A 26055-nucleotide genomic window follows, 5' to 3' on the forward strand; every position below is an offset into this window, starting at 1 on the left:
GCTGGGAGACTGGCGGCATGCTGGTAGGAGATGGAGGCCACTGGGGCTGGAGGGGAGCCTGTGGCACTGTGATTGGCATGTGGGGCTGGGAGGGGTGGGGTTGGCCCTCTGTAGGGGGTGATGGAGTGAGGAGGGGTCAGGGAGATGTTCAGGGTTCTAGTGTGGGTAGTTGGGGCAGGGTGAGGCCCCTCCTCACTGTAGCTGCTGTTCTAGAATTCTTCAGTGAACCACAAAAGCTTATTTCCAGTAGAGAGACAGGCACATAGATATGAATTCAGTGCAGTGGGGTGGGTAGTGTACGAGTAATATCCGTGGCTGACGTGGTACTGCTTGCCTGTGCCTGTGTCCGTTCCAATTTGTTGTTGCCTCCTTGTTCCGTTGTAAAATATTCTTAGCATCTCCTCGTGGTACGAAACTACCCAACAGAGTGAGGGCTCATTTATGCTTGGAGAAGTCGGGGAACAGTTCGTAGAGTAACAGACGTGGTATGCGAAAGGGTACGTAGGGGTTTATGAGGAGACACACTGGTAAAAATAAGTCACGTAGAGGCTAGTGGCATGAAGCAGAGGTCATGTCAGGGATCTGGCATGAGATGCTTCTCTTTGGTAAAGCTTGTGAAAGAGGACCGTGGACCCTGCTCTGCTCCTCTGCTCCCAGGCAGGTCTGGGCACCCCTCTTTCTCTGCACCTGGCAATAAGATCATTAGCATACCCTCATGCCGTCCCAGCCTGAAGGGGGAGGCCCCCAGCATTCAACTCTGCGTGGTAGGACCCGCACAGGTGTCTGGTCATGAATGTTCAGTAAATGCTTGTTGAAGATTCAGGAGGGACCCGTGGAGATCCTGGTCTTTTTCTCTCCTTTTCCCCTAAGACAGCCTTACTCCGATTGGCTCCTTATCTCCCGGCCACTGACCACACTGGCTCAGACTGGTGAGAATCATCAGATTCTGGCTCCCCTTAAAATCTGCCCTGGGGCCCATTGGGGGATGAATTCAGCACCCCCTTCCCAATGACCTTGGCCTTCCCTGTTTGCTTTCCAGCCTAAGACTTGGCCCTTTCTGGTCAGGGCCTTGGCATTTGGTGACTGTGCTCAGTGGAGTGGGATCTAAACCTTGGGGCTTGGTTCTAAACCTCCAGGAACTCTTGGCAGATAGTCCAGTGGCCTTGGGGGCCCCCTCCATGGGATTTAGAAGGCTCGAGTTCAAGTTTCAGTTTGGCCTTCCTCCCCATGTGACCTCCGGTGGGTTGGTGGGCTGAAGGGAAATGGTCTCCCAGTGTTCCTGCCGACTGGCCCAGGTTCAAATATTCAGTCGTTATGGGGCCCCGGAGTCCAAGGCCTAGAAGGAGCCCGAAGTTCCTGCTGTTAGAGGCAGTGGGAGCCCAGTGCTCACTCCTGTCCTGGAACCTTCCTTTTTAGCCACTGTTGATGGCCTGGAAAAGAATGTTTGGGTTTTATGACTGAGCTTTTCGACAGAGGAAGAACGTCAATGAGCACCTGCTACAGGTGTTCTCCATATTTTTCCATTTACTTCTCTTTGGAAGAAGAGAAGTGGGGATGGGGTGGGGTGGGGCGGATTACCAGTCCATTTCTCAGATGAGGAAACTGAGGCCCAGGGAAGTCAGGTCGCGTACCAGAAGTCTCACGAACGTGACCCACGTCGAACAAGAGCCCGTTCAGTGGTGGGGATGTGGCTCCTTGCCGCCTCTGCCCATCTGATCTCCCCGTCCCCTCTCTCCTGCAGAGAGCCAGCTGCTCCCTGGGAACAACTTCACCAACGAGTGCAACATTCCGGGCAACTTCATGTGCGGCAACGGCCGGTGCATCCCTGGCGCCTGGCAGTGTGACGGGCTGCCCGACTGCTTCGACAAGAGTGATGAGAAGGAGTGCCGTGAGTGGCCTGGCCCTTCGCCGGGGTGGGGGTGGGAAGGGTCCTGGGGCGGCGGGGACGAGGGCCTGACCTGGCTCAGACCCTGCCCACTCCCCATGCTGCAGGCTGGTGGGTTTGGGCCTCTGGCCAGCAGTCCTGCCCTCTCCACTCTGTTGCTCTGCCTGGGAGCAGCACGGTCGGTGTGGAGCCTAGAGTCCTGGTGGGGACGGAGCCACAGCTGTGGGACGACAGAGGACCCCTCCACCGGGCTCTACTGACCCCCACGCCGGGGTGCTGTCTTTACTTTTGCTTTACTCATGAGGACTCAGACTCCCAGACGTGATGTAGCTTCAGCGTCTCCCAGCTAGCAACGAGCAGATCTGGATTTGAACTCAGGGCCGCCTGACCCCAAGGCCCCGGGCGGGTAACAGTCTTCCACGTCCTGTACACTGTGAGACGTTCTTACTGATTAAATGAGGCGTAGCCTCGTGCCAAGTAGCCCACGCGGAGCTGGTAGTGAGCACATAGTAATTTGCTTCCTGCTGCCCTTTGCTCTGCTACTAGGGCCTGGGCATCCACTTCAGATGGGCGCCACCAAGAGCTGGGGGTTCTTTCTTACCCTCCCCACCCCACCTCCTTCTTCAGCCTCTTTTCTGTTCTGTGCCCTCGAAATGGGATTTGGGTCTGTGGTGACCTAGAAGAAAGGAGGCTCCGGATGTGAGTGAGGGTGTCCGGGGTGTCGGAAGATCGCGCTCCCTGCCCTGTAGTTCGGCACTGCAGAGTGAGCTCAGCTATGGCACCCTGGCAGGCGGGAATGACACCCGAGGAGTGCTGGGCCCAGGGTTCCCTCGTGGGTCACTGCCTTGGGACCACACAGCTGGACACTGGTTCTTGGCTCGTCCGTGGGCTTCGGGCACCAGGCCACAGGGCCTCACTGACAGAACTGTGTGTTCTGGCTCCGAATGTGCTCTCTTTCTGGAAGCCAGCTGAGGAAATGGCTGAGGAGATGATAATTTGAACTTTCACGTAGCTGTTACTGGGATTTGAGGCCCAGTCTGTTGACGCACGGGAAGGAACACTGGGCTGGAGCCCACCTCTGCAGCCAGCCGCCCCTCCCTGCTCATGTGCTCCCTTGGGCAGGCTGCCAGCTCAGAGACTGGCCCCTCGTCCATCTCGGGGTCTGGTATCCCTGCTTGCCTGCCCCCCACTCTTCAGAGAAGGTTTGGGGGGTGACTTAGGAATATTAGAAGCTTTGGGAGGCGGTGGATTAGGAATATTTTTGTGTGGGGGGGGAAATATTCATTTTGTTTATTGCATGTGACTTTTTCCCAAACAGACCAGTATACATAATGCATTTTTATTTTTGCAGAATTTTTTAAAAAGTCTTAATGTCTATTTCAGCTTTCTCTGTGTCCGGGTCTTCGAAATTGCTAGAAATGTAACGTTTGTACTTTGAGTTACACATGAGATCGTGTGCATGAACTCTGTAATCTGTCCAGTTCTGAGCATTATTAAACACTCCACGAAGGTGGGGAATGAGCATTTTTGGAATACGGTGTGTCTGTGAGCTCTAGTCAATGCAGATTTTCTTTCGCCGAGCCGGGAGTATTCAGCACAGGGTCAGTTTATGAAAGCCTACAGGGTTTGGACCTGAGACTTAAGCTTTATTCCCAGCTCTGTTCATAGCAGCTGTGTGATGTTAGGATACTCTGTGACACTCTGTGTCTTGTGTCAGTCCTGTTCCATGATTTCAGAATTCATGCACAAACTGGAAAAGGTGATGGAAAGAGAATATTAAAAAAAAAAAAAAAAAAAAAAGATGGGGCAGGCAGCAGCCTGGCGCTGTTTGGTTTGGTTTGGAACAGGCTTGTCTTGGCTGTTCTCAGTCTTTTTTTTTTCCTCCTTAGTTCCTACCCATAACCCCCAGGCGTAGTAAAGACTTGATTGGCATTTATTTAGGGTTTTGATCAAAACATAATTTAAAAAACCGTACACACAAACACATGCATTAAAGAACCTCTCTTCTGTTGCCTTTCTTTTTTTCTTTTTGTCTTTAAATCATAAGAAAAGAACATTAAAAGGTTTAGGTAAGAGAGGGAAGGAAAAGAGGTCGCTTTTCTACAACATACTCTACTTGCGTTTTGAATTTCTTGCATATTTCTTCCCAGTCCAGGGGTTGAGGGTATGAACACTGGGGACAGACTGTCCAAATCCCCGCGCTCCCTCCCACCCCTCTGCCCAGATCCCATCCTACATGATCTTAGGGAAATTACCACGAGGTTCTAGACCTTCCCCACGGGGAGGATTTGAATGAGAATGCCTTAGCTTCCTGGTTGCCTCAGTGGCTTCCTCTCCAAAATGAGAATAACAGGGCTTCTGGTAAGCATTGTTGGGGAGGTGAAATGCACGTGCAGCACACAGCACAGCGCCTGGGTATCGTATGTGTGATGGAGTTACCCGCTTTTTTCTCCTTCACGTTACAGGCCCTTTGCCATATGACTATATTTAACCTTCACGGTTGTTGTTTCGTGAGGTTGCCTACTGTCCAATCACGTTGATGGGGTGTACCCTAACCATTGCCCTGTGTTGGGTGTTTAAATGTTTGGGCTCAATGAAGGAATTTACCCATACCCGGAGGGCAGTATACACGATGGTTTAGCCAGGCTGGGCCCCGCTGAGGTCTTCAGGGTCCCAACGGCACCATCTTCTCGAGGGCTCTTTGAGCGTGCTGTAGAATTCATGCCACCTCTTTGTCCTTTCTTCGATTCTTTAGAACAGTGTGTAGTTATGGGGAGGAGTGCAGGTGGCTGATGTCCTCACCGCAGAGAGGTGATTGCCTCCAGTATCCTATGGAATAACTTTGGCATTTCAAAGATAGTACACTTAAAAAAGGAGAATTCTTGCCCTTTCCAAAGGGTAAGAGAAGAGCCTGGAGAGCTATGTCGTGGTGGGATATGAGGCGGTGAGAAGCCATTCTGTATCTACAGCAGAGGAAGGATTTTCATAAGACAGGAAGAAACTTTTTTTTTAAAAAATCATAAACATAATAAAAATCACATACTGTAAAAATGGGGAGAACGGGGAGGAGAAAAACAGCAGCATCACATCTAAAGCCTGAATTCTAACAAAACCACGGTTAGCATCTTAGAAGTTTTTATTCAGGGCTTTTCCCAGCTGTAATCGCTGTGGGTATGCAATGTTATATTTTGATCTTTTTCCCCAGTAACATTTTGACCTTTTAACATTTTAATGTATTTTTTTCATATTTCTCTATCAGTTTTAATGCTTAGAAAAACATTCCATTCACACGGTATAATATAGTTTATTGACTCATGATTTGGCATTTGTGTTGTTTCCACTTTTCCACTGTTAGAAATAGTGTCCAGTGTTGTGAATATGAGGGTGGACATGACTTTCCCCATTTTGAGAGTTTTTCTTAGGCTAGGTGCTCAGAAGTGAAATGACTGGGTCAAAGGACAGGCGCCTTTTTTGGTTCTTGAAACCGATGCCCGCTTGTTTTGCTAAAGGTTCGTACCAGCGTGTGCTCGCTCACTGGCAACGTGTGAGAATTCTGGTTTTATTTTAGTCTTGGCAGCATTGGGTAATATCTTCAAAAAATATTTTTTCTGGCTAATTTAATAGAAAAGTTATATACTTTAAGTTTTATTTTTTTTATCATCTAAAGAGGTTGAATGTTTTCCCATAGCCCTATTTACTAGTCATGTTTCTGACTTTGTGAAATATCTATTAATGGACTAGAATAAATTTCCACCGGGGTTGAGTCATTAAATTTTCCACCTTGTGAATCTGGAGAACCTCCTCTTTAGCGTTTTGAGAGAAGAGGCTCATTTTGGGATAGTTTGAGTGAATTTCTGCTTTTGGTGGATAAAATGATCATTTTATCAAATAACTTTTTTTTTGGTAGTAAAAGGAACAGAGATGTTTTAGAAAAATACGGAAGCCCCATGAAAACAGAGACACTTTGAGAGTTTGCTCTGGGTTGCCCTGTCCCAGGCACTTTGCGCTGTATTAACTCATTTGATTGTCACAAATCTTATGAGGAAAGGACTGTTGTGATTTCCGTATGAGGGACCTGAGCCACAGAGAGATGACCAGAGCTGGCCTGTTGTCCCAGAGGATAAGTGCCCATCGCCTTCCTCTGTCAGAGATCGCAGGCTTTCTCTTCCTAGTTCGCTGTTACGGTGCAGAATCGGATTCTCCTGTGTGTTACTGCTACTAACCTGCTTTTGAAAAAGACTGAGAAACGTCGATGATGTTCTTCTCTGTAAATGATTTCTGAAATGGCCATTAGTGCTGGGAGTCTTTGCAAGAAGAGACTGTAGTGTGATTACTGCCACACGCTGTAATAATGAAACAGCAGTCCAGATTTCCGGAACTCACACGTGACCTGGAGTCACGAGCCTTAAAATCTTCTTCTAGCCTGGTGTTGGATTTTAGCTGCCGTCTCTCTGGGTCCTGACCATACGGGGGAGAGGTCGTGGAGGTTTGAGTTCTGTGTCACAAAGTGCTCTTCGTCTTTGAAAAAGGGAATTGATCAATGTCTTTGATCAGGCAGGTACAAACTTCCAAATCTCAGGCTGAGCATGTGCACGCGCGTCTCCAGGAAGCTCAGAGATAGAAAAGTACAAAAATGGAACTTGCATTGTATTTGCTTTTACTGTTTCCAGCCATTTCTTGAGCACGACTTTTCACTGCTCTTGTGTGATGGCAGAAATCCACAACAGGCTTCTGAGGGCAAGTTTGGAATAAGAAACACCCAAGAAATAAATAGGGGGGGCAACTCGGGGGAATAGAAACTCTTCCTTTCCTTTTTATCGTCTTTCTCATCTTTTGCCTCTAGGTGGCGCCACGTGTAACGTTTTCTTGTAAGCTTGGTGCTACAGGGCAGGCAGAGATGAGGGGACAAAACTGGAGTCTGGGGTATTATCCGTATCAAAGGTCAGCAGTAATTCAGCTCTTCCACCAAAGCACTAGTACTTGGCTCACATGCATAATTCCCCAGAAAATTGGGAAGTGGAAATTTATGTCTTTATGGAAAGGGGAGATTGGAATGCAGAGATAGAGCAGAGGAAGGACACCATGAAGATATAGAGAGAAGGTGGCCATTTAAAAAGTTAAGGACAGGGGCGCCTGGGTGGCTCAGTTGGTTGAGCATCTGACTTAGGCTTGGGTTGTGATCTCAGGATCCTGGGATCCAGCCCAGCCCCACCCCCCAGGTCAGCGTCGGGCTTGCTGCTCAGCCAGGACTCTGCTTGTCCCTCTCCCTCTGCCCGCCCCCCGCCCACGCCAGCTCATGCCGCTGCACACTCTCTCAAATGAATAAATAAAATCTTAAAAAAAAAATTGTTACGCGGTAAGTGACAGCTGCCCTGCTGTTGTGTAACAAGGTGACATCCTGCTTCTGCTTTTTGTTCTTTGATAATTTGAAAGTAAGAATCATACTGTTATCGGTTGAATTCCGTCCCCCGAAAGATATGTTGACCGAAGCCTCAGTTCCTCAGAATGGGACCTTATTTGGAATTGGGATCATTAAGGATGAATTAGTTAAGATGAGGTCATACTGGAGTAGGGTGGGTCCTTAATCCAGCGTGAGGGGTGTCCTTGTAAGAAGACAGTGTGAAGATAGGAGGGAAGGAGGCCGGCTGACCGCAGAGGCAGAGATCGGGGTGATGCAGCTGCGAGCCAAGGAATGCCAGGCTCTGACTGCTGCCCCCGGAAGCTGACGAGAGGCCAGGAAAAGTCCACCCAGAGTCTCGGGGGGAGGGGGTTGTGGCCCTGCAGACTCTTTCCAGAAATGTGCGAGAATACATTTCTGTTCCTTAAAGCCGCTCAGGGTACCCTACTTTGTGGTGGCAGCCCTGGGAATCTAATGTGCTCACTTCCCAGGGGCAGCTAATGGGAACCCTGTTTGGGCTGCAGGGGGCCCTTTATCACCCCCCTCCCGTCATGCCGCTGGTCCTCCCCTGGAGCCGTGCCCTCCGCCCCTGCTTCTGTGACCGAGATGCCCCTTTCCCTCCGGATCTGGGATCTGGCGAGACATTGTTAGGGGCTGAATTTCAAAAGCCTTCGGAAGACGTCGAGCTTCACAAAACAGAACTGGACCTTAGAAGAGTCTAGAGGATACTGTGGTGGTTTAATGCTCCGTCCGTTAAACAGTGGAGAGCGAAACCGCGCTCTCCTCTGTGGCATTCCCTGTGTGGAAGGCATCCACGACCTGTGTGCGTTTACGACACCTCTTTTTGAGCTCTGTCTTTCTGTTTGTTCACGTACTTGTTTTAAAACATCTTCGAGGGGCGCCTGGGTGGCACAGCGGTTGAGCGTCTGCCTTCGGCTCAGGGCGTGATCCCGGCGTTCTGGGATCGAGCCCCATATCAGGCTCTTCCATTATGAGCCTGCTTCTTCCTCTCCCACTCCCCCTGCTTGTGTTCCCTCTCTCGCTGGCTGTCTCTATCTCTGTCGAATAAATAAATAAAATCTTTAAAAAAAATAAAAAAAAAAAAATAAAACATCTTCGGTAATTCCGGGCCTGCCCCCCACGTCACCAAACGGGTTTCATCTTGAATGTGAGACCATAAATCCCGTAGTTGGGAAGAGGGCCCTTGGGCCAGCCTCCTTTTACGACCTCGGAGGCCCTGGGCACCATCTTACCTGACTCTGTACCTATTTGCTCATCTGTAGAAGGGGCTTAGTGATGGTCCCTGCGCCAGGGGTGATACTGAAAACACGTGATAGGCGCTATGTCCAGGCCATAAGCCGGTAAGAAACGAGCTGACCTTGAACAACAGGCACTGTTTGCTGGTACAGTTAGGGTGAAGATCAGCTTTACTGACCGCAGGGCACTGTTGTCTTAAATGAGCTAATGTATGCGAGGCTTGGAGCCGGGTGCCTGGCACGGGTTAAGTGTTCAGTAAATGCCAACTGACATTATTCCCTCAATAAGCACTTTGACATTCTTGCTAAAATCCAAGCCTGACATTCCTGGCCTGTGCAATGCTGGACATTACTGGTCCAGCCCGCCCCGGGCTCACCCCTTCTAGAACCTCCCATTCCCTTCTCCTCCACCCCCTCTCTTCCTGCTCTCCCCTGGAGAACCTAAGCCATGGCAACACCTTCTTTTGCTGGGTCAATATCTTCTTCGCACTTTAGAGAGTCTCGAACACAGAGTCGTGAGCTCTTATGAAATTCTCTTTAGCTGAGAGCTCCAGGGAGCTGGCCACACACTGCAGCCGGTGCAGAAGGGAAGGAAGCAAATATTTGAGGGTCCCAGATGAGCCTGGCAGGCTCTCGGGGCTGCAGGGAGGGAAGTTTAGAGGGAGCTGTCCTGCGTTCAGTTGGGGACCTCTGGGTAATGGACGTGCCGTTGGCCCCCACCCGCAGAGTGGCCGAGTCAGCTTGCTCCCAGCTCTGCCGCAGCCCCGCACAATTAAGCACCTAAGTGGATTTTGATGATGGCATTTTGCTTCATCGCTCCAACAGCCTTCTGCAGTCCCTGCCTTTGCTACACTGGCCTGAAACCTGCACCATGCCCTGGAGCGGCCTGCAAGGTTTTCGGCCTAGAACCTGTACAAGAAACAGTCTTCCTGGTCCTCTTCCCGCCCCCGCCCCACCCCCGGCATGCCCTCTGTGCCCTGCACCCATGTGGGAGAGGCTTTCAGTCCAGGTGTTGGGATCACAGCCTACATTCCCAGGTGGTCACCCGACAGCTGCATGCAGACATTTCTGGGTTGTCGAGCTCTACTTGACCCAACATGAATTTCACCTGATGCTAACTTTTCTAACAGGGCCCTGTAGCTGTTTGAAGATGGTGACAGTTTTGCACACCACGTAGGGAAACACAGAGTGCTCTGAAACTCTCTGAGTGTATCCGATTGCTAGGTCTGCGATAACAAATACCACACACTGGGTGGCCTCCAACAACAGAGAGGCATTCTCTCACAGGTCTGGAAGCTGGATGTCCAAAGTCAAGGTGTGGGCAGGGCCGTGCTCTCTCCGAAGGCTCTACATGGGAGGGTCCTTCCTTGCTTCACTGCTGGCATTCCTTGGCTTGTGGGTGCAGCCCTGCAAATTTGCAGCCCTGCAGATTTCTGCTTCCACCTTCAGGGGGCCTTTTCCCCGGGCATCTGTCTGTGTGTACCAATTTCTCTTGTCCTATAAGGACACCCATCTTTAGATTAGGGTCCACCTTAATCCATTATGACCTCCACTTAACTAGGTTCCATATGCCAAGACCCTGTTTCCAAGTAAGGTCATGTTCACAGGTTCCAGGACACAACCTGGGGCACTGGGTGAATACCGAGAAGGTCGCGTGCGCGCAGTGGCCAGCAGCGGCCACAGCTCCCTGGGGGGCCCCGTGGGCTGTGCGGCTTCTCAGGGCCTCCACTTGGGGTATTTTGTTGTTACTTGTTTTACCCCTTCCTTTATAGCAGAATGGTCCTGGAATAGGAGCAGGAGTGGTTTAAAAGCCTGGGGAGAGGACATTATATGAGAAAATGAATAAATATGTTTTAAACAGCCAGCTCTCTGTGGTCTACTTCTGTCACCTGGCATCTTGATGGGGCCATTTCCATGATGAAAGAGTACTCGGAAAGCTGGCAAGCGTGCAGGCAGCCTGTGGGAGTTCTCGGCCTTGAAGCGCGTCGGGGCTGGGAGGTGCTCTGGATGCACCTTCCGGTAGCTCTCTGCCTTCCCGCCCACCTGGAGGAAGCCCCGAGGGCTCCCAGCCGGTGGGGTGTGTGTATGTGTGTGTGTGTGTGTGTGTGTGTGTGTGTGTGCAGTCAGGTCTCCTCTGTCCTGCCCAAGGACGCTAAAAACACCGGTGAGCTGCCAGTGTTCCTAAACCAGGAACTTGCACCTGAAAGTCAGGATTATCAGGTATTCTAGAAAGATCAGATTTCACGTGAGGATACTTTCTGTGCTGTCATGCGTCTCACCATTTTGTTCATGCGAAGGCCTCCCGTAGTTCTTCAGTTCTGAGACACGCATCTTTAAGTTTTCCGATCTCTGGAGTGGAAACGCCGCTTGTAATGGATGGGCTAGGAAAACAGGGTGTCCTAGTTTAATTGGCCGAGTGTTTTCTTTCTTAGTTGTCTGTGAACTAGTGGCACGCCTTGCAATCCATGGTGTGTTGGATTCAGTGCAATAGAATTTTCTCTGATTGTTAGCAGGCGATGTCTCAGCCCAAAGTGGTGACGTTTCCAAACCGATCAATGCACCACATGTGCGTTTTTCCTTAGGGTGCTGTGCTTGAGGACAGGGTGCAGGTGCAGAGCTGGGGGCGGTTGTCTGGTTCTGGAATCACGCTGCCTGGCTCGGGTCCTGGCTCTGTCACAGGTGAGCTTTGGGACCCGGGTGAGGTATTTCACCTCCGTTTTCCTTAAATCCCATGGAATTCCTGTGAGGATTAAATGAGCTTAAAACCTTGAAAACCTTTTCAGTAGCTGCTGGCACATAGTAATAGCACTCAGTAAATACTAGCTGTACTCTTACGGGCCGCATGGAGTCACATTTCTGGTTTAGATCCCAGCTCCGCCCCTGGCTAGTCACTTTCGTGGGACCTCAGTTGCTTCATCTGTGAAATGGGAACAGGTCTGAAAAGGGATGTGGGAAAATCCGACGTGCAGGAGCTGACGTCTGGTGCACAGCAGGCACTTCAAAGACCCGCCCTGCCATCCTCTGCCTTCCCCAGCCGTGCATGATTCCCTGAAAGGGAGAGTCTCCGGGGTTGCCAGAGAATTTTTGCTTCCTTGGGCTCCTGCAGTCATCAAACATATTCTGGAAGGTGCTCTATAGGTTCCGCCTTCCAGCAGGTTGTCTAAGCTAAGGAAGGTGGACCATTCTCCTGCAGAAGTACTCCCCGCTGGGGTCATTCCAGTCCGGTGCTGACAGGGAGACTCGCATGGCATCTGCCAGAAACCCCATCGGGCCCCTTCTGGTTTCCGCCGTCCCTCCCGGTTTCCGCCGTCCCTCCCAGGTGAGGCCAGCTGCTATCAGGGACCTGCCACCCCTTTCTCGGGAACTGCCAACTTCCATGTCCATACTGTCACCAGCTGAGAAGTTAGTGGAATGGAGTCATCTTGAAGTCATCTTTTAAATCAACTCTTGCACAAATATCAGCCTCCCTCCGTCTGGCCAGCCCTCCCCGCCACTTGCAGAGAACTCTGTTATTATCGGCGCCGGGCGCTGCCTTTTCCCTGCCTGCAAGGGGAGAATCTTAATGAAGTGGCTCCGAGCTGGGAGTGTTTCGAGTTCTTCCCTCACACTAGAATGAGTGTGGCCAGGTCGCCTGGGCCCCTGTCGTGCAGACACGCTCCTGTTACTAGGACTTGGCTGTAGCCACATGATGTCGTTGGTGGTAACAGGCTCCATAATTGCTAATAAAATTTAAATGGCTGCAAAATCACAGAACGTCAAAAAAATTTTTTTTTCCTGGCACATTGAGACACATTTTGCTGATCCAAGTTAGGCTGTGACTGTGCAGCCTTTTTATTTTTATTTTTTTTTATGCAGACTTGTGCTTTCATCTGCGACACAGCTAGTGTGCAGTTGCCTAATGGCTTTTTAAAAAATTCAGAGACAGATGAGAAAGTAATAATTAAAAGAAGAGGATGTGGTGCATTCCCATAATGCAGACACGTGACCAGAGAGATCTGTTTGCTTGTAACACTTGAGTAGTGTTTGATGGTTTAGAGTGGGAGAAGATGTGGGGGGGTGGAGGGGGGGTGGAGAATCTTTGAGGTCAAAAGCTAACTGTATGCTCCTCTTAAAAAAGCATTTCAGGAACTTTTGGCTTTTGACATTGTTAATATCATGTCCTTTGCTAAGACTCCTGCAAAAGGAGTCCCATAATACGTAGGGAATGACTTAGGGCCAAAAGGTGTTTTCTAGCATCGGTGGATGAAGGGAAGGGACTGAGATCAGTTCTAGGTGGGTGTTTCATGTTCTACGGCCTTGAAAAGCATCAGGTTCATTCCAAACTAGAGTATCTTCTCTGAGTCCTTTGGAAACACGTGGCTTGCATGTAACCGAGTTGCTTTTCTATCATCAGTGCCCTTCATTTTGGGGGAGGTGAGGGTGTGGAGGCAGGTGGGTAATCAGCGTCTCCGATTCTCCATGGGATTTAAATACGCAGGGACCCAAAGACCATCTTGCCTCCTGTTGACTCTTGTCGGGTGGAAGGGTTGTTGGCTTCTTGAGTTCTTTTGGGATCTGGCAATAAGCCGGTGATTTTTACCGGTCTCCTGTGCTAAGAGAAGGTGCTCCAGGGAGGGCGGCCCGCTTACACAGTGATTTTGGGGTGGTCACCCAGTGTGACATATTTTTCTTGCTTGGCCATTTTGAACATTTTGGCCAACAAGAGGGGAAGCCGTGACAGGAGCTTGCTCGAGCCCATCACCATCACTATGCTGCCTGTCACTGGGCCATTTTCTGCTGAGCTCCTGGCACAGCCTGCCCCTTGACGCTCTCCCAGATACTCACAGTGCTCCCAGTGCCCGGGAAGCAGGCGGGCAGCCGGTGGAAAGCTGAGGGAGGCTCTGTCGCATGACAGGGAGCAGATGGTCTTGATGTGGAACATGGCGGGGCTTGGCCGCTTGCTGTCTGACATTAAAAGTGAAACCAAGGCTGTTCCCAGCTCCCTGGGATGGAGGACACTGACCAGTCTGATGCTGGGAAGGGGCAAGGGAAACTGTGTCACCTGCTGCCCACAGTTGGGGTGTGTTTCTGGGGTACAGCAGTGACCATGCCCGGTGTTTTCACTCAAGGCCGAACACCATGTCCCTTCTCTTCCCCATCCCTGCCACTACTCAGGACTTCCTCTGAGCTGCTCTGAGATGGAAATGGAGGTGAGCCCCCCGCCCCCCTCTTTCTCTACTTCCCCAGTTAGCTTTTTCACAGCATGCTGGGGTATGGTTCTAGTGGTAACCTGGGGAAGAGCCTGTCTGGCCACCCTGACTTTGGGGACAGGCCGTGGAATAGCAGTTATGAGTCGGGCTGTATTACTCAGGTCTGCTGAGACACAGACACCAGGATGGGATGGGATTAGGCACCCAGGAGATTTACTGGGGGTGGGAGCAGGAGAAGGCAGAGGGAGCCACGATGGTTTAGTACTTGAATAAGGAGAGAAGGAAGGAGGAGGAAGAGGAGGGGAGGAAGAGCCTGCTGTGTGTGGGTCCACGAATGGTTCTGCCAGGCCCATGGGATACCCTAGAGCCAAAGGTGCCTGTTGCAGGAGCCCTGGCTCCCTCAGGGTTGGGCCTGTCTTAGCACACCTGCTTTGCCTGGTCCGTGGCTAAGAGCAGCTCATGGGAGATCTGGCTTTGGCCGAAGTCCTGCTCTACTGCTTCCCAGCTGTGCAGCCCCGGGCAAGTTACTGCACCTCTCTGTACTTCTGTGCTGCGTCTGTGAAATGGGATAGGAATAGTTGCCTTTCACTGGGTTATGCAGATTAAATGGCTCTCCAGAAAGCTCTTCGAACAAGACCTGCCATGCGGTAAACATTCAGCAAATGCAGTTCTTGTCATTGTCCTGTGCTTGAAATGGTCCTGTGCGAAAGGCGTGGTCACACAGGCGTCCTGCTTGCCCGCTGCTGTGTGGCAGTCACCAGACTTACCCAGGTGACACAACCAGGACGTTTTCTGAATGAATAAGAGTGTCCCAGTGTTCTCTCGATGGCGCAGGGGAAACTGCTCCTCCGGATAGTGACAAAAACAAAAAATAAAACTAAACCCCAAACATAAACAACTAAGTTTCCTTGAGTTTTCTCGTGAACAGCAACTGAATGAAGCTCTAGGCTGTCACCCCCCGGGGCTCTTGGGCGCTTAGGGACAGTCCCCAACCAGCGTTTCCTAAAGTGGGCTTGGCGGGTCACCTGAGTCATCTGTTCACATAGATTTGGGGGTGACTCCAAACAGAATCTTCAAGAGGGGGGCCGAGGAATCTGCATCTTACCCAGCAGCCCAGGAGAGTTTTGTGGCCACTGCACTGTGGGACTCACTTGTTCTGTGAGTCCCGATGAAGGAGGAAGTGAGGACGAAGCGTGTCTTGTGAGCCTCTTACGAGATCAGGGAAGGAAGGATACCCACCAGAGCATCCCTTCTGAGAAGCCCGGGCAGGTGAGAAGCCTCCCAGCTAGTGTCTGGGCCTCCAGAGCAAAGCGTTCTGACCAGAGGGCGCCGCGCGACGTGATGGCCACGTGCTAAGGGTTAGTGATTGGTTTGCTCTAAGGTGCTTTCATGCGCAGTGTCTCCAAAAGAGAGCGAATGGATCTCAGGTACCTTCCCTGCACTGCCCACGAAAGAAAATGACTTCATCTCAGCCAGAAATGAAATTCTCAGCAAGAGGTGCCCGGCCTTTGTAAATCTCAACAAGTAATGCCAACAAGATTAAATCCCCGTTAGCCATGGGTGTCTCTGGGAGGTGGGATAAGGGACTGCTGTTCTGCTCTAACGTCTTACTGTGTTTGCACAGGAGGCAGTGTGGAGTGCTTCAAGGCGCACAAGCCTGCCTGGGTTTGTCCTGGTTCCTCGGCATACTGGGCAAGTTATTTAATCGCTCTGTGCCTCAGTTTCCTCATCTGTAAAATGGGGAATAATCAAATAGAGGGAATAATCAGATACCCCACAGAGTTTAAAGGCATTTATACCTGTTCAGTGTTTAGACAATGCTTGACACTTACTAAGCTCTTGAGAAGAATTAGCTCCTAGTATTAATAATCACACATTATTAATAATCATCGTCGTGTCCATGCATCAGGTAGCCGTAGGGTGATTGAGAAAGAAATGTAAAGAGTCAGGCTGCCTAGATTATAGGAACTAATGTGTGAAGGGTCTAGATTATCTGCTGTAAAGACCAGTAGAAATTTTCAAGGATCCAGCTGTGTGGTTTGGGGCCTGACCTCTCATCTCTATGTCAAGGGATGAGACTCCTGTCAGTGTTTCGGACTTTGTTTCTTGGGGTGCCAAGGGTTAATCCCACAGTGGGAGGAAGGAGGACAGCCATGCAAAGGGGACTTTGGACTTGACTTGGGCTCTTCTCTCTGTGAGAGCAAAGCAGTTACAGTTTTCTCTTTTAATACCTGGTGGGTTTGCATAAGATTTTTTTTCCACGGAGGGTTCTGCAGTAAACAGACAAAACGAGTTGAATCTCACTGGACCGGTTCCCTAACAAGCCCCATTTCCCCCTTGGCACTCTTCTTGGCACCTGCCATTCCAAAGACAGGACCATGGTTGTCCTTTTCCAGGACGGAGCTCACTTCCAACCACTGTAGATGAGTCCTCAGAAATTTGTTTCACGCGATGAGCCCAGATCTGCTTTTTGGAACTCTTTAATGATAGCATTGGGGTGCCTTAGGTACTAACGAGTTCCCCGTGCTTACACCTGCTCAGGCTTTATGTGATTTCAAGTTCTAGCTTCACTAATTGTGGCTGTGTGACTGGGTGATGAATATGAGGATATGAAGCAGAGGGTGCTTTCATACAGTGCATGGTGGGTGTTGGGGACCTGACTGCCCTAATAATCAGAAGTGACTGGTGAACGTCTGCTTGGGATCCTCTCTCTCTTACCCCAGGAGAGACCTGTTCTTGGTTGCAGACAGTTTCTGGGCAATGCCATTCTGGGCAACGTCCCTTCAGTGCTGTTGACCCTGCCAATGGGCCATGCACCGGTAGGAGCCAGGCGCCTTCGAGTTATGACAGGGGCTGCCTGGAAACGTTGTATGAGCACATCCAAGAATGGTGGGGTCCCTTTTAAAGCAGTCACCCTAATACTAGCAGTCAGCCACCCTCACAGACAAGGCCACGGACGTGGTTCCTAGAGCACCCCTCACATCCCACTCTTCTCTTTGCCCTGCAGGGCGTGTTTCAGAAGAAATCTGAACCGTGGATTGTATAGTCATGCTCTGATACAAACCAAATCTTGGCACGTGTGCATACAATACATATGTGAAACAAACATCCCCTGCGCTCCTCCTTAACGTTCTCGTTCCTGAGCCAGTTTCCCCCTGCATTCTGCATTTCAGAAATATTTTGTTTTTCATTCCAGACAGTGGGAGTACAAAGGCAGATTTGTTTCATCACTTAATTTGCTAATTCTGCCAGGCTTTTGCTCCCACTGATCAGCAGTCCTCCTTAAAGTCTTATACGTGAGGCTGGCCTTTGGGAAAATTACATGGGAGTGATGTCATATTTACCCTGTGCGGAGGACATGAGTACAATCAAAACAAAACAGACAGCAGAGGAAACAGAACAGTGCCTCTCCGAGTGAATTTTAGGGTAGGCTGCTATGCCGCAGCTGAACAGAGCAGGGGGTGCAGGCTCTTGTTTTGTTCTTGAGTCTGCATGGAACGTAGGGCATGTGATTTTACTTTCCTGAGCTCTTCTTTCCTTCTACGTAGAGATCTCCTCCTCTGGCATCTTCCCAGAGATATGGTTATTTTATAGGATTGACAGCACCCGCTTCTTTGGCTTCCCTGCTGATAGGAGTACAGAACTGTAAAACATCAGCGGAGGCTGCTGCTTAAGAAGGGTGAAGATGGGGGCGCCTGGGTGGCACAGCGGTTAAGCATCTGCCTTCGGCTCAGGGCGTGATTCTAGCGTTATGGGATCGAGCCCCACATCAGGCTCCTTTGCTATGAGCCTGCTTCTTCCTCTCCCACTCCCCCTACTTGTGTTCCCTCTCTCGCTGGCTGTCTCTATCTCTGTCGAATAAATAAATAAAATCTTTAAAAAAAAAAAAAAAAGAAGGGTGAGGATGGATGGATGGATGGATGGATAATTGGGTGAATGAAGGATGGATGATGGATGGATACATGGATGGATGGGTGGGTGACTGGATGGATGGATGGATGGATGGATAGACGGATGGATGATGGATGGATAAATGGATGGATGGGTGGGTGACTGGATGGATAGATGGATGGATGGATGGATGGATGGATAAATTCATGGATAGATGGGTTGATGGATGGATCAGTGGATGAACTGATGGATTGGTGGATAGACAGAAGCCTCTCATTCTATAACCAAATCCCTGCCCAAAAGCCTTCCTGACCTTCTTCTTCATTCTAGGTATCTACCCTACCTTGCTCCTGCTCCCATAACCCTTCTCTACCTTTGACTTACAAACAAGCAGATGCAGTCAAGAGTGGTGGGAACCATCTTCTAGGTAGTACTAGAAGCTTCGGACAACTAGGAAAGGCCCAGCATGCATCTTGTTCGCTGTTATCCCCCCACCGAACAGTGTCCACTGCCGGCACATGGAAGACGCTCAGTACACCTCTGTTGGGTGAACCAATGAAAGAACAATGACTGTTTACAAGGACTTGTTGAAGCAAATCTTTGCTTTCTTTCTTGTATCCCTCTTGGACTGCTGCTCTCTCAGAGCTGGTGTTCTCTTACCCAGGAGCCAGATGGGATTGCTAAGCCGGAAGAGGATTCCTCCCACCTATAAAACACACACACACACACACACACACACACACACACACACACACCTCTTCTCCCTTAGGACTTATAAAGGGGTCACCTGCCTGATTTGCTTAAACAGCCTGACCTCCTATCCTCCTTTTCAGCTTCCCCATCCTAATTTCTCCTTGTTAATTAATTGTTCTTTTAAGGGTAAATATTCCTCCAGGCTCTCTCCTTTTCCTTTGAGTCTCAAGGGGTGTGACCTCTGGGAGAGCCTTGTCTTTCTCTCTCTCTCTCTGAGCCTTTGCATAGACGCCTATTATTATCAGCTCAGTCATCGTATCCTGATATTTTGCTTGGATTTAAAGACGAGAGGCAGGGGCTAATGAGGGGCTTTCGTGCTCAGGAACACGGGGCACCCAGCGGCTTCAGCGGCTTTTCCATTTAATTCCAGGCTTGTAGGGACACTCACCGTGCTTAGCCCAGCCCCGGGGAGGGGTGGGGGTGGCACACAGCACCTTCAGCCCTCCTCTGCTCAGCAATTCCGTCACAGCCTTGGTGCCTGTGCTCAGTGGAGAAGCCCAAGCCTAAGCCCTGTAAAGGACGCGAGCCTCCGTCGTGCTGGTTGGCATGCTGTGGGGCAGAGAGCGAACTGTTGCTGTGCGGATGCACTCTGGCTTTTCTGGGCCTTAGTTTTCTCATCTGTCAAATGACTTTTGATCTTCTCCAGCCCCGTTACAGCTAGAGATGCCTGTGATTTAAAATAGCATGTCCTTCCCTTTGTGAAAATGCAGAGTGGTTTTCAGGCATGGGGGCATACACATGTAGGAGTGGGTTTAGGTTTGTTGAGGCTTATGCAGAATGGTGGTGACCCTAAGTGAGCATGTTAGTGTAGGGGCTCTGGGGTCCGACTATAAAACTTTGAGCTGTGGACCAGGCACTATACCCAGTCTCTGCGTGGCTGATCTCATTCAGTCCTCACAGCCGCCCCAGGAGGGAGGTCCTACCAGTATCCACATTTGACAGATGAGGAATTGAGACTTGGAGAGGTTAAGTCATTGGCTGAAGCTTTGGGTGGTGGAGTCAAGTTAGGAAGGCAGAGTCAGGCTTCAGGGAGCAGATTGACCTCTCTGCTCTGCTGCCCCCTGCAGGTAAGTGTGTGCCATGGCGGATGTGTGTGAAGAGGTTTCCAAGGTTTCCAGGCTCTCCATGCAGCTTCCGGCCTCCATGGTCAAAGGGGTGTATACCCCATTCCCATGCAAGAAAGGATTGCATTTGAAGTGTCTGCAGTTATGCCTGACTTTGCTCCTCTGCCTGGAGGGTGCAGCAGGGGCCTGAAGCATCAGAACCCGTTTGGAGGTTCTTTTCAGCGATTCTTTGCTGTCTTTGTAAAAATCAGCCGCAGGCAGATCTCAGGGCAGTCTGCACTGAATAGGTCCGGCAGGAGGGTGCCAGGGTACCTCTCTGCTCTCCCCCAGGACCCTCCTTCCATTCGAGTCCAGAACGTCTCAAACATCATATATATCTCGGAGGGGCATGGGGGTCTTGGTCAACCGCAGATTCTGATGCAGTGAGTGTGGTGCAAGGCCGATTGTCTGAATTTCTAACAACCCCCGCCCAGGGTTGCCAGTGCGGTCTACACTGTGAGCAGTGAGGGTCTAGAGACCACGGTTTCCGGCTGCATCAGAATGATCCAGAGGCCTCAGTAGGTGCTTTCCCAGGACCTTCCTAGGGAATCCCGATCACCAGCTTACGATGGGACCCTGGAGCTGATGGTGTGTCTGGGACCACACTGTGAGAAACACTGCCCAGCTCTGTGGCCCCTAAGCCTCTGTGGTTGACAGAGTTGTCTGTGGCTTCAGGCCATCCTGGGAAAGGTGGGCTCACGGGCCTGGACTGGGGCTAGGCCACTCTTTGTGTGTCCTGTTTCCCCAGGAGAGTCTGACCTGTCCTTGGCTTTGGGAGCTCACCTCCTTGTCTTCAGTCTCTCCCCTGGTGGGGAGCCCCTCTTCCTGGTGGGGAGCTCCTCTCAGTCTGTTTCTTGCATTATCATTCACCAGGAATAAATTCCTTCCTTCCCATCTAATACTCCCCTCCCCCTTCACCTTGGAGACCTCCTCCACGTCCATAAACTAGTGATGCCCAAATGTATATTTTCTGAGTGATCTTCCTAAACCACATATTAGATCATGTTACTACTCCCTTGCTTAAAACAGGAGACAGAAGACTCTGGAGCCTGCCAGCCTGGGAACCTGGCCCTGCCACTTGTCAGCCACGAAGTCTTGACGGAGTCGTTGACCTTCCCTAGGCTGCCATTTTGTCCTGTGGAGGAAGGGATGAGGCGCCTTGTCTATGTAGAGTGAGTGCCCCGCACTGGGGTTGGTATACTGTGAGCACTCAACTAGATACGTGCTTTGAAGGGTTTTTTTTAAATCCTTAGCTATGAGGAGTATGAGCCTTCCAGTGGCTCCTGTGTCCCCCATGGAGTCAGGGAGTCTGGAGCATGGCTCACAGAGGCCTCCTGGCTGGCTCTGCCTGTCTCACTGGCTGCAGCTCCTGCCACCCCCTCCCTGCACACGTCCCCAGCCACCCAGGCTCATTTCCCCGTGCCTTTACACACGCTGTTTCCCTCTGGACCTCTGTCCTCCAGCACAGCCTTCAGCCTCCATGGTGCCTCCCCTGTCTCCCCCGGGAGTAAAGAGCATGTTCTCCTTCTTGCTTTTGCTTGGTCTCATGGAGTCTTCTGATGCGTGTGTCCTGTACTGACCTGACTCGCTTGTATGTCTGTGTCCCCCTTAGATTGCAAGCTCCTTAAGGCCGTTTGCCTCCTGGCATTGAGTATGGCTGACTCTGTGGACTGTTTGAACGAATGACTGTACGACCGTGAAAATGAAAAGTGGGTCCAGTGGCGGACAAGGCAAGTGCCGTGAACGTTTGCTAGGATCTTACCTTGTATGGATGAACATGTAGGAATCCTCCTTGAGGCCTCGCTTTTGCTAACTGGCCCTTCCCTAATCCCGTCCGCTAGCACGCCCGGCCAGCTCTACCTCTAAAGCAGCTGTTCTCAGCCAGGGGTGATTTGGGCTCTCCTGGGTTATTTGGCAATGTCTGGAGACGTTGGTGTTTGTCACAACTGGGGATGGTGCTGGCCTCTAGTGGTGGAAGCCGGGGATGACCGCGGAACATCCTTCCGTGGACACGGCAGTCCGCCCACACCAGGCCTGCTCCAGCCCCATTGTCAACGGTGGTCTAGAAGGTTCTGAGTCCCTTCATCGCTCTCCATCTTCCCCACTCCCACACAGCTCCAGGCACTGTTGCCGCCTCCTGGAATGGTTTCCCGCTTCATTTGCCTCAACCTACTCCAAAGGGCAGCCGAATGATCTTTTTAGAAAAGTAAATAAGGGGCGCCTGGGTGGCACAGCGGTTAAGCGTCTGCCTTCGGCTCAGGGCGTGATCCCGGCATTATGGGATCGAGCCCCACATCAGGCTCCTCCGCTAGGAGCCTGCTTCTTCCTCTCCCACTCCCCCTGCTTGTGTTTCCTCTCTCGCTGGCTGTCTCTGTCCTGTCGAATAAATAAAATCTTTTAAAAAAGAAAGAAAAGTAAATAAAATCACTCCCCTGTAATGTTTCCCCCATCGCTTTCACTGGGACTCAAACCCAGACTCCTTCACTGGGCTGAGGAAGCCCTCCCAGACCTGGTTTCTGCTTTCCCCACCTCGCCCCCTGGGCACACTGCTCCTGCCCCGCCTGGTATCCTTCCAGTTTGAGGGTGTTGCCAGTCATTGTCGTCGGTGTGTTTTTGTGATGGCCTCTCTGCCGGGGCTGCTCTCCCCTCTCATCCCTGTGTGGCTGACTGCTTCTTGTCATTTAGATCTCACCGGAACTGCTTCTGCCTCCAAAATTCCCTTCCCGATTATCCAAACCAACCATGCACCCACTATCCTGTCTTCTTATCCCCATGGAGCACTTGGCGCTGTCTGCTTTTGTTTCTCTGTTTGTGAGAGCTCCGTGGAGGCGAGACCACCTCTGCCGAGAACAGTGCCGACACACCATCGGTCACGGTAGAGTGTGGTGGGCGCAAGGGGCAGAGTAATAGCTTGCATCAATGTGGGGGAGCCTAAAATGTGCTCTAAATAACTTACATTTAATGCCCACATTTAATGCTTTATGAGATTGGGGACTATGATCACCGCCTCCGTGTTACAGTTGGGGAAACTGAGGCACCAAAATTATATAGCTTGCTGGAGATCGTGTCGGTAGATGGGGCTGAACCAGGACTGGAGCGGAAGCAGTCTGACTGCCGAAGCGGATTCGTTCTCTCACTCCACCACACCGTTTGTTGAGAAGATGACTGTGGGATACAAACGATGTGTCCCCACGCAGGCTTCCTGAGCGTGCACATTACACCAGCCTTTTCAGAACGGGGATTTTGTCTGCTCTGGGTTCAAATTCTGTGACTGTCTCGCATCTTGTGATTTATTCCCTTATGTCTAGGTTATGAGGAGAGTCCCAAGACTGTCTTTTTTCTTACATGGTTAAGTTTTAGTGTTCTGTACGCTTTACCCTGATTCCTTATCGTGTTTCCTTTGTTGCTTTGGCCACTAGGAGACTCCTACTAAAATTTGAGCCCTGGTGCCTATAATCCTGTAAGACTTTATGATCTGCATTTTGTCTACTACCTTCTTTTCTTCTGCCTTCCCCCGTAACATTCCATTTTCCTGGTTTGTTTGTTTAAAATATTTTATTTATTTATTTATTTTAGAGAGAGCAAGAAAGTGTGATTAGGGGGAAGAACACAATAGGGGAGAGAGTGAGGAGGGAAATAATCTCAAGCAGACTCCAAGATGAGTGCAGAGCCTGACACGGGGCTCGATCTCACAACCCCAAGAACATGACCAGAGCCAAAGTCAAGAGTCAGACACTTAACCGACTGAGCCTCCCAGGTGCCCCCATTTTCCTTGTTTTTTACTGATTTTTTTTTTCCTAAGCCAGCTCAAACAATTTATGAGTTGAGATGGCACAAAAACAAATATATATGGAAAGTGTGTCCCTGGGTACATTAATCTCTCTGATTGTCATTGTTCTCTATGCAATGTGGGTGGCCCGTATTCTCAGTTTTTTGGTGGAATATAAATTGGATAAAGTCCACCAGAGTGCCTCAGGACCCATGGTAAACATTTAGCAAGTGTTGGTTTCTTTATCTTTCTCCCTCATTTTTGGTGAGGATGAGGGGCTCTCAAGCTACTCCCTAGTCTAGTGGAGGTGTTGGAAGGCCTGGTTTAATATGTCCTATTGAGCCATTCCTATCCACTCCTAACTGGGGAGCTCCATTACAAAGTCCCATAGCAAATGACAGCCCGTCCTCTCGTCCTGTTTTTGGTGCTATTTCTACAACAGTAAATTGGGTTTTGAGTAACAGGAAGATGTTAGGTACAGTAGGGAGAAGGGGCTCTGCCACTGTGCAGTGAACTTGCATGTGAAGTGTAGCCTGACAAACAGAAAGTATTTACTGGAAAGAAAATGAGTCAGACTCACAAACTTTTTATTCCTATGGCAACAGGGTATTTGGCCAGTCGCTCTTGGGCTAGAGCATAATATACTAGTGAGGAATGTCAACTGTTATGTCTCAATTGCTTATTAGCTCATAAAATGTCCTAGTTTATATACTAATTGTTCCTGGAGAAAATAGTCCTATTTTAAGATGACCCAGTCACCCATTTCTTGCTACTAAGCCACTTTGGGGCTTCACAAGAAAGCAATAACTATAGTAATAAAAGCTCTTAGCCCTTACTGATACCAGAGGCATCTTCTCATTTAATCCTTACAACTGTTTTGTAAGGTCGGTTTCATAGTCCCATTTTACAGATGAGGGAGTAGAGCCCAGGGCAGGTAGGTAATTTGCCCAGGGTCTCAGTTCTGGGAAGGAGTGGAATCAGGATTCGGATCCAGGTTCTGTTTGATTCCTAACCCTTTGTGTTTTGTTTTGTTCTGTTTACCATTAATAGAGAGTTATTTCTTTCTTTAAATCAGAAAAGGCAAAAGTTCAGGATTGACCTTTTCCTAGTATAGGGTTCTTTACCCTAGAAACTGTTGACATTTTGGGGCCAGATAATTCTTTATTTGGTGCAGGGAGTGGCTTGTGCCTTATGGGACATTTAGCAGCTTCCCTGGTCTACCCACTGGATGCCAGTAGCACTCACTCCTCCCCTCCCATCCCCAATCCTTTTTTTAAAAGATTTTATTTCTAAGTAATCCCCACAGCCAACATGGGGCTCGAACTTAGAACCCCGAGATCAAGAGTCGCATGCTGTGTCAGCTGAGCCAGCCAGGTGCCCCATCCCACCCCAGTATTGCCAAATGTTGCCCGGGGAGCAAACCAGAAGAACTGGGAAGGAATTGGGCCAATTTAGTATCTTCCTGGAAAAGAGCCACTTTTTCATTTCTGATGTCACCACTCTCCTGGATCTCAGAAGTTCTTAGAAAGTTTTGTTTCTTTTTTTAGTTGTATTCAGAGAGGCGTGCAACTTTCGCCACTATCTAATTTTACAGCATTTTCATCACCCAAAAAAGAAACCCCCTTCCTCCCACCCCTAGCCTCTGGGAGCCACTAATACATTTTTTTGTCTCTGTGGATTTCCCTATTCTGAACATGAAACGGAGTCATGTACGAAGTGACCTTTGTGTCTAGCTCTTTCACCTAGCGTGATGTTTTCAGGGTTCATCTGGGTCGGATCATCAGTACTTCATCTTTTTAATTAACAAATGACTTTACATTGTATGGAATTGTAGGGGTACAGCTTCATTATTTTGTATGTGGATGTCCAGTTGTCCCAGCCATTTGTTAAAACGACTGTCTTTTCCCCTCAGTGACTTTTCTTGGCCCCTTGTCAAAAATCCATTGATTGTAAAAGTGATGGTTTATTTCTAGACTCTCAGTTTTATTCTGTTGATCCTTAAGCGTTTGAATCTGTAGATCAATTTGGAGAGTATTGCTGTCTGACCAATACTTAGTCTTCTAATCCGTGAATATGGGTTATCTTTTTTAATTCTTTAATATGGGATTCTTCTTTAATTCTTCTCTAATTTCTTCGAGCAGTATTTCTTTAATTTCTTTGAAAAGTATTTTGTAATATGCAATGTACAGGTCTTGTACTTCTTTTGTTAAATTTATTCCTAAGTATTTTATTTGCTTTAAGAAACTATTATAAATGAAATTGTTCTAGTGATTTCATGTTTGGATATTTGATGGCTGGCATATAGAAATTCAGCTGATTTTGGTATATCCATCTTGTGTCCTACAATCTTGCTGAAGTTGTTTGTTCTAAGAGGGTTTTTTTGTGGAAAAAACAGTTTTTGTGGATTTGAGATTTTAAAAAATATATATACATTTATAGCTATACATTTCCCTCTCAATGCTGCTTTAGCTGCATCTCATAAATTTTGGTATGTTGTATTTTTGTTTTTATTCATCCTAAAGTATTTTCTAATTTTATTTGTGTTTTCTTTTTCCACTCATTGGTTATTTCAGTATTGGAGATCATCAGTAATTTCCACATAGTTATTTCAGTATTGGTAATTATTGATAATTTCCACATAGTTGTGAATTTCTCAGATTTCCTTCTGCTTTTGATTTCTAATTTTATTCCACTGTGATGGAAGAAGATACATTGTATGATTTTATCCCTTTTAAATCTATTGAGGTTTTTTGATGACCTGACATCATAGGTTTGTAATATGCTGGAGAATGTTCCATGTGCACCCAAGAA

At 49.3% G+C, this 26055-nt stretch overlaps 1 protein-coding gene across 4 annotated transcripts in view; it reads left to right on the forward strand.

Moving 5' to 3' along the window:
- Positions 1-26055, forward strand: part of LDLRAD3 (low density lipoprotein receptor class A domain containing 3) — a 223486-nt gene that overhangs the window by 66476 nt on the left and 130955 nt on the right. For 2 of the 4 annotated variants that reach the window (XM_026512104.4, XM_044389016.3), the window contains one exon: positions 1742-1888. The exons of 1 other annotated variant lie outside the window; for it this stretch is intronic. In XM_026512104.4, coding sequence (XP_026367889.1) covers positions 1742-1888 — 147 coding nt within the window. Of the gene's footprint in view, positions 1-1741; positions 1889-18416; positions 20648-21087; positions 21206-26055 lie in introns of those variants that run through there. One more of the 4 variants, XM_057317066.1, reaches the window with a different exon arrangement.

Source organism: Ursus arctos, unplaced genomic scaffold, assembly GCF_023065955.2.
Source record: "Ursus arctos isolate Adak ecotype North America unplaced genomic scaffold, UrsArc2.0 scaffold_23, whole genome shotgun sequence".
Lineage (NCBI taxonomy): Eukaryota > Metazoa > Chordata > Mammalia > Carnivora > Ursidae > Ursus > Ursus arctos.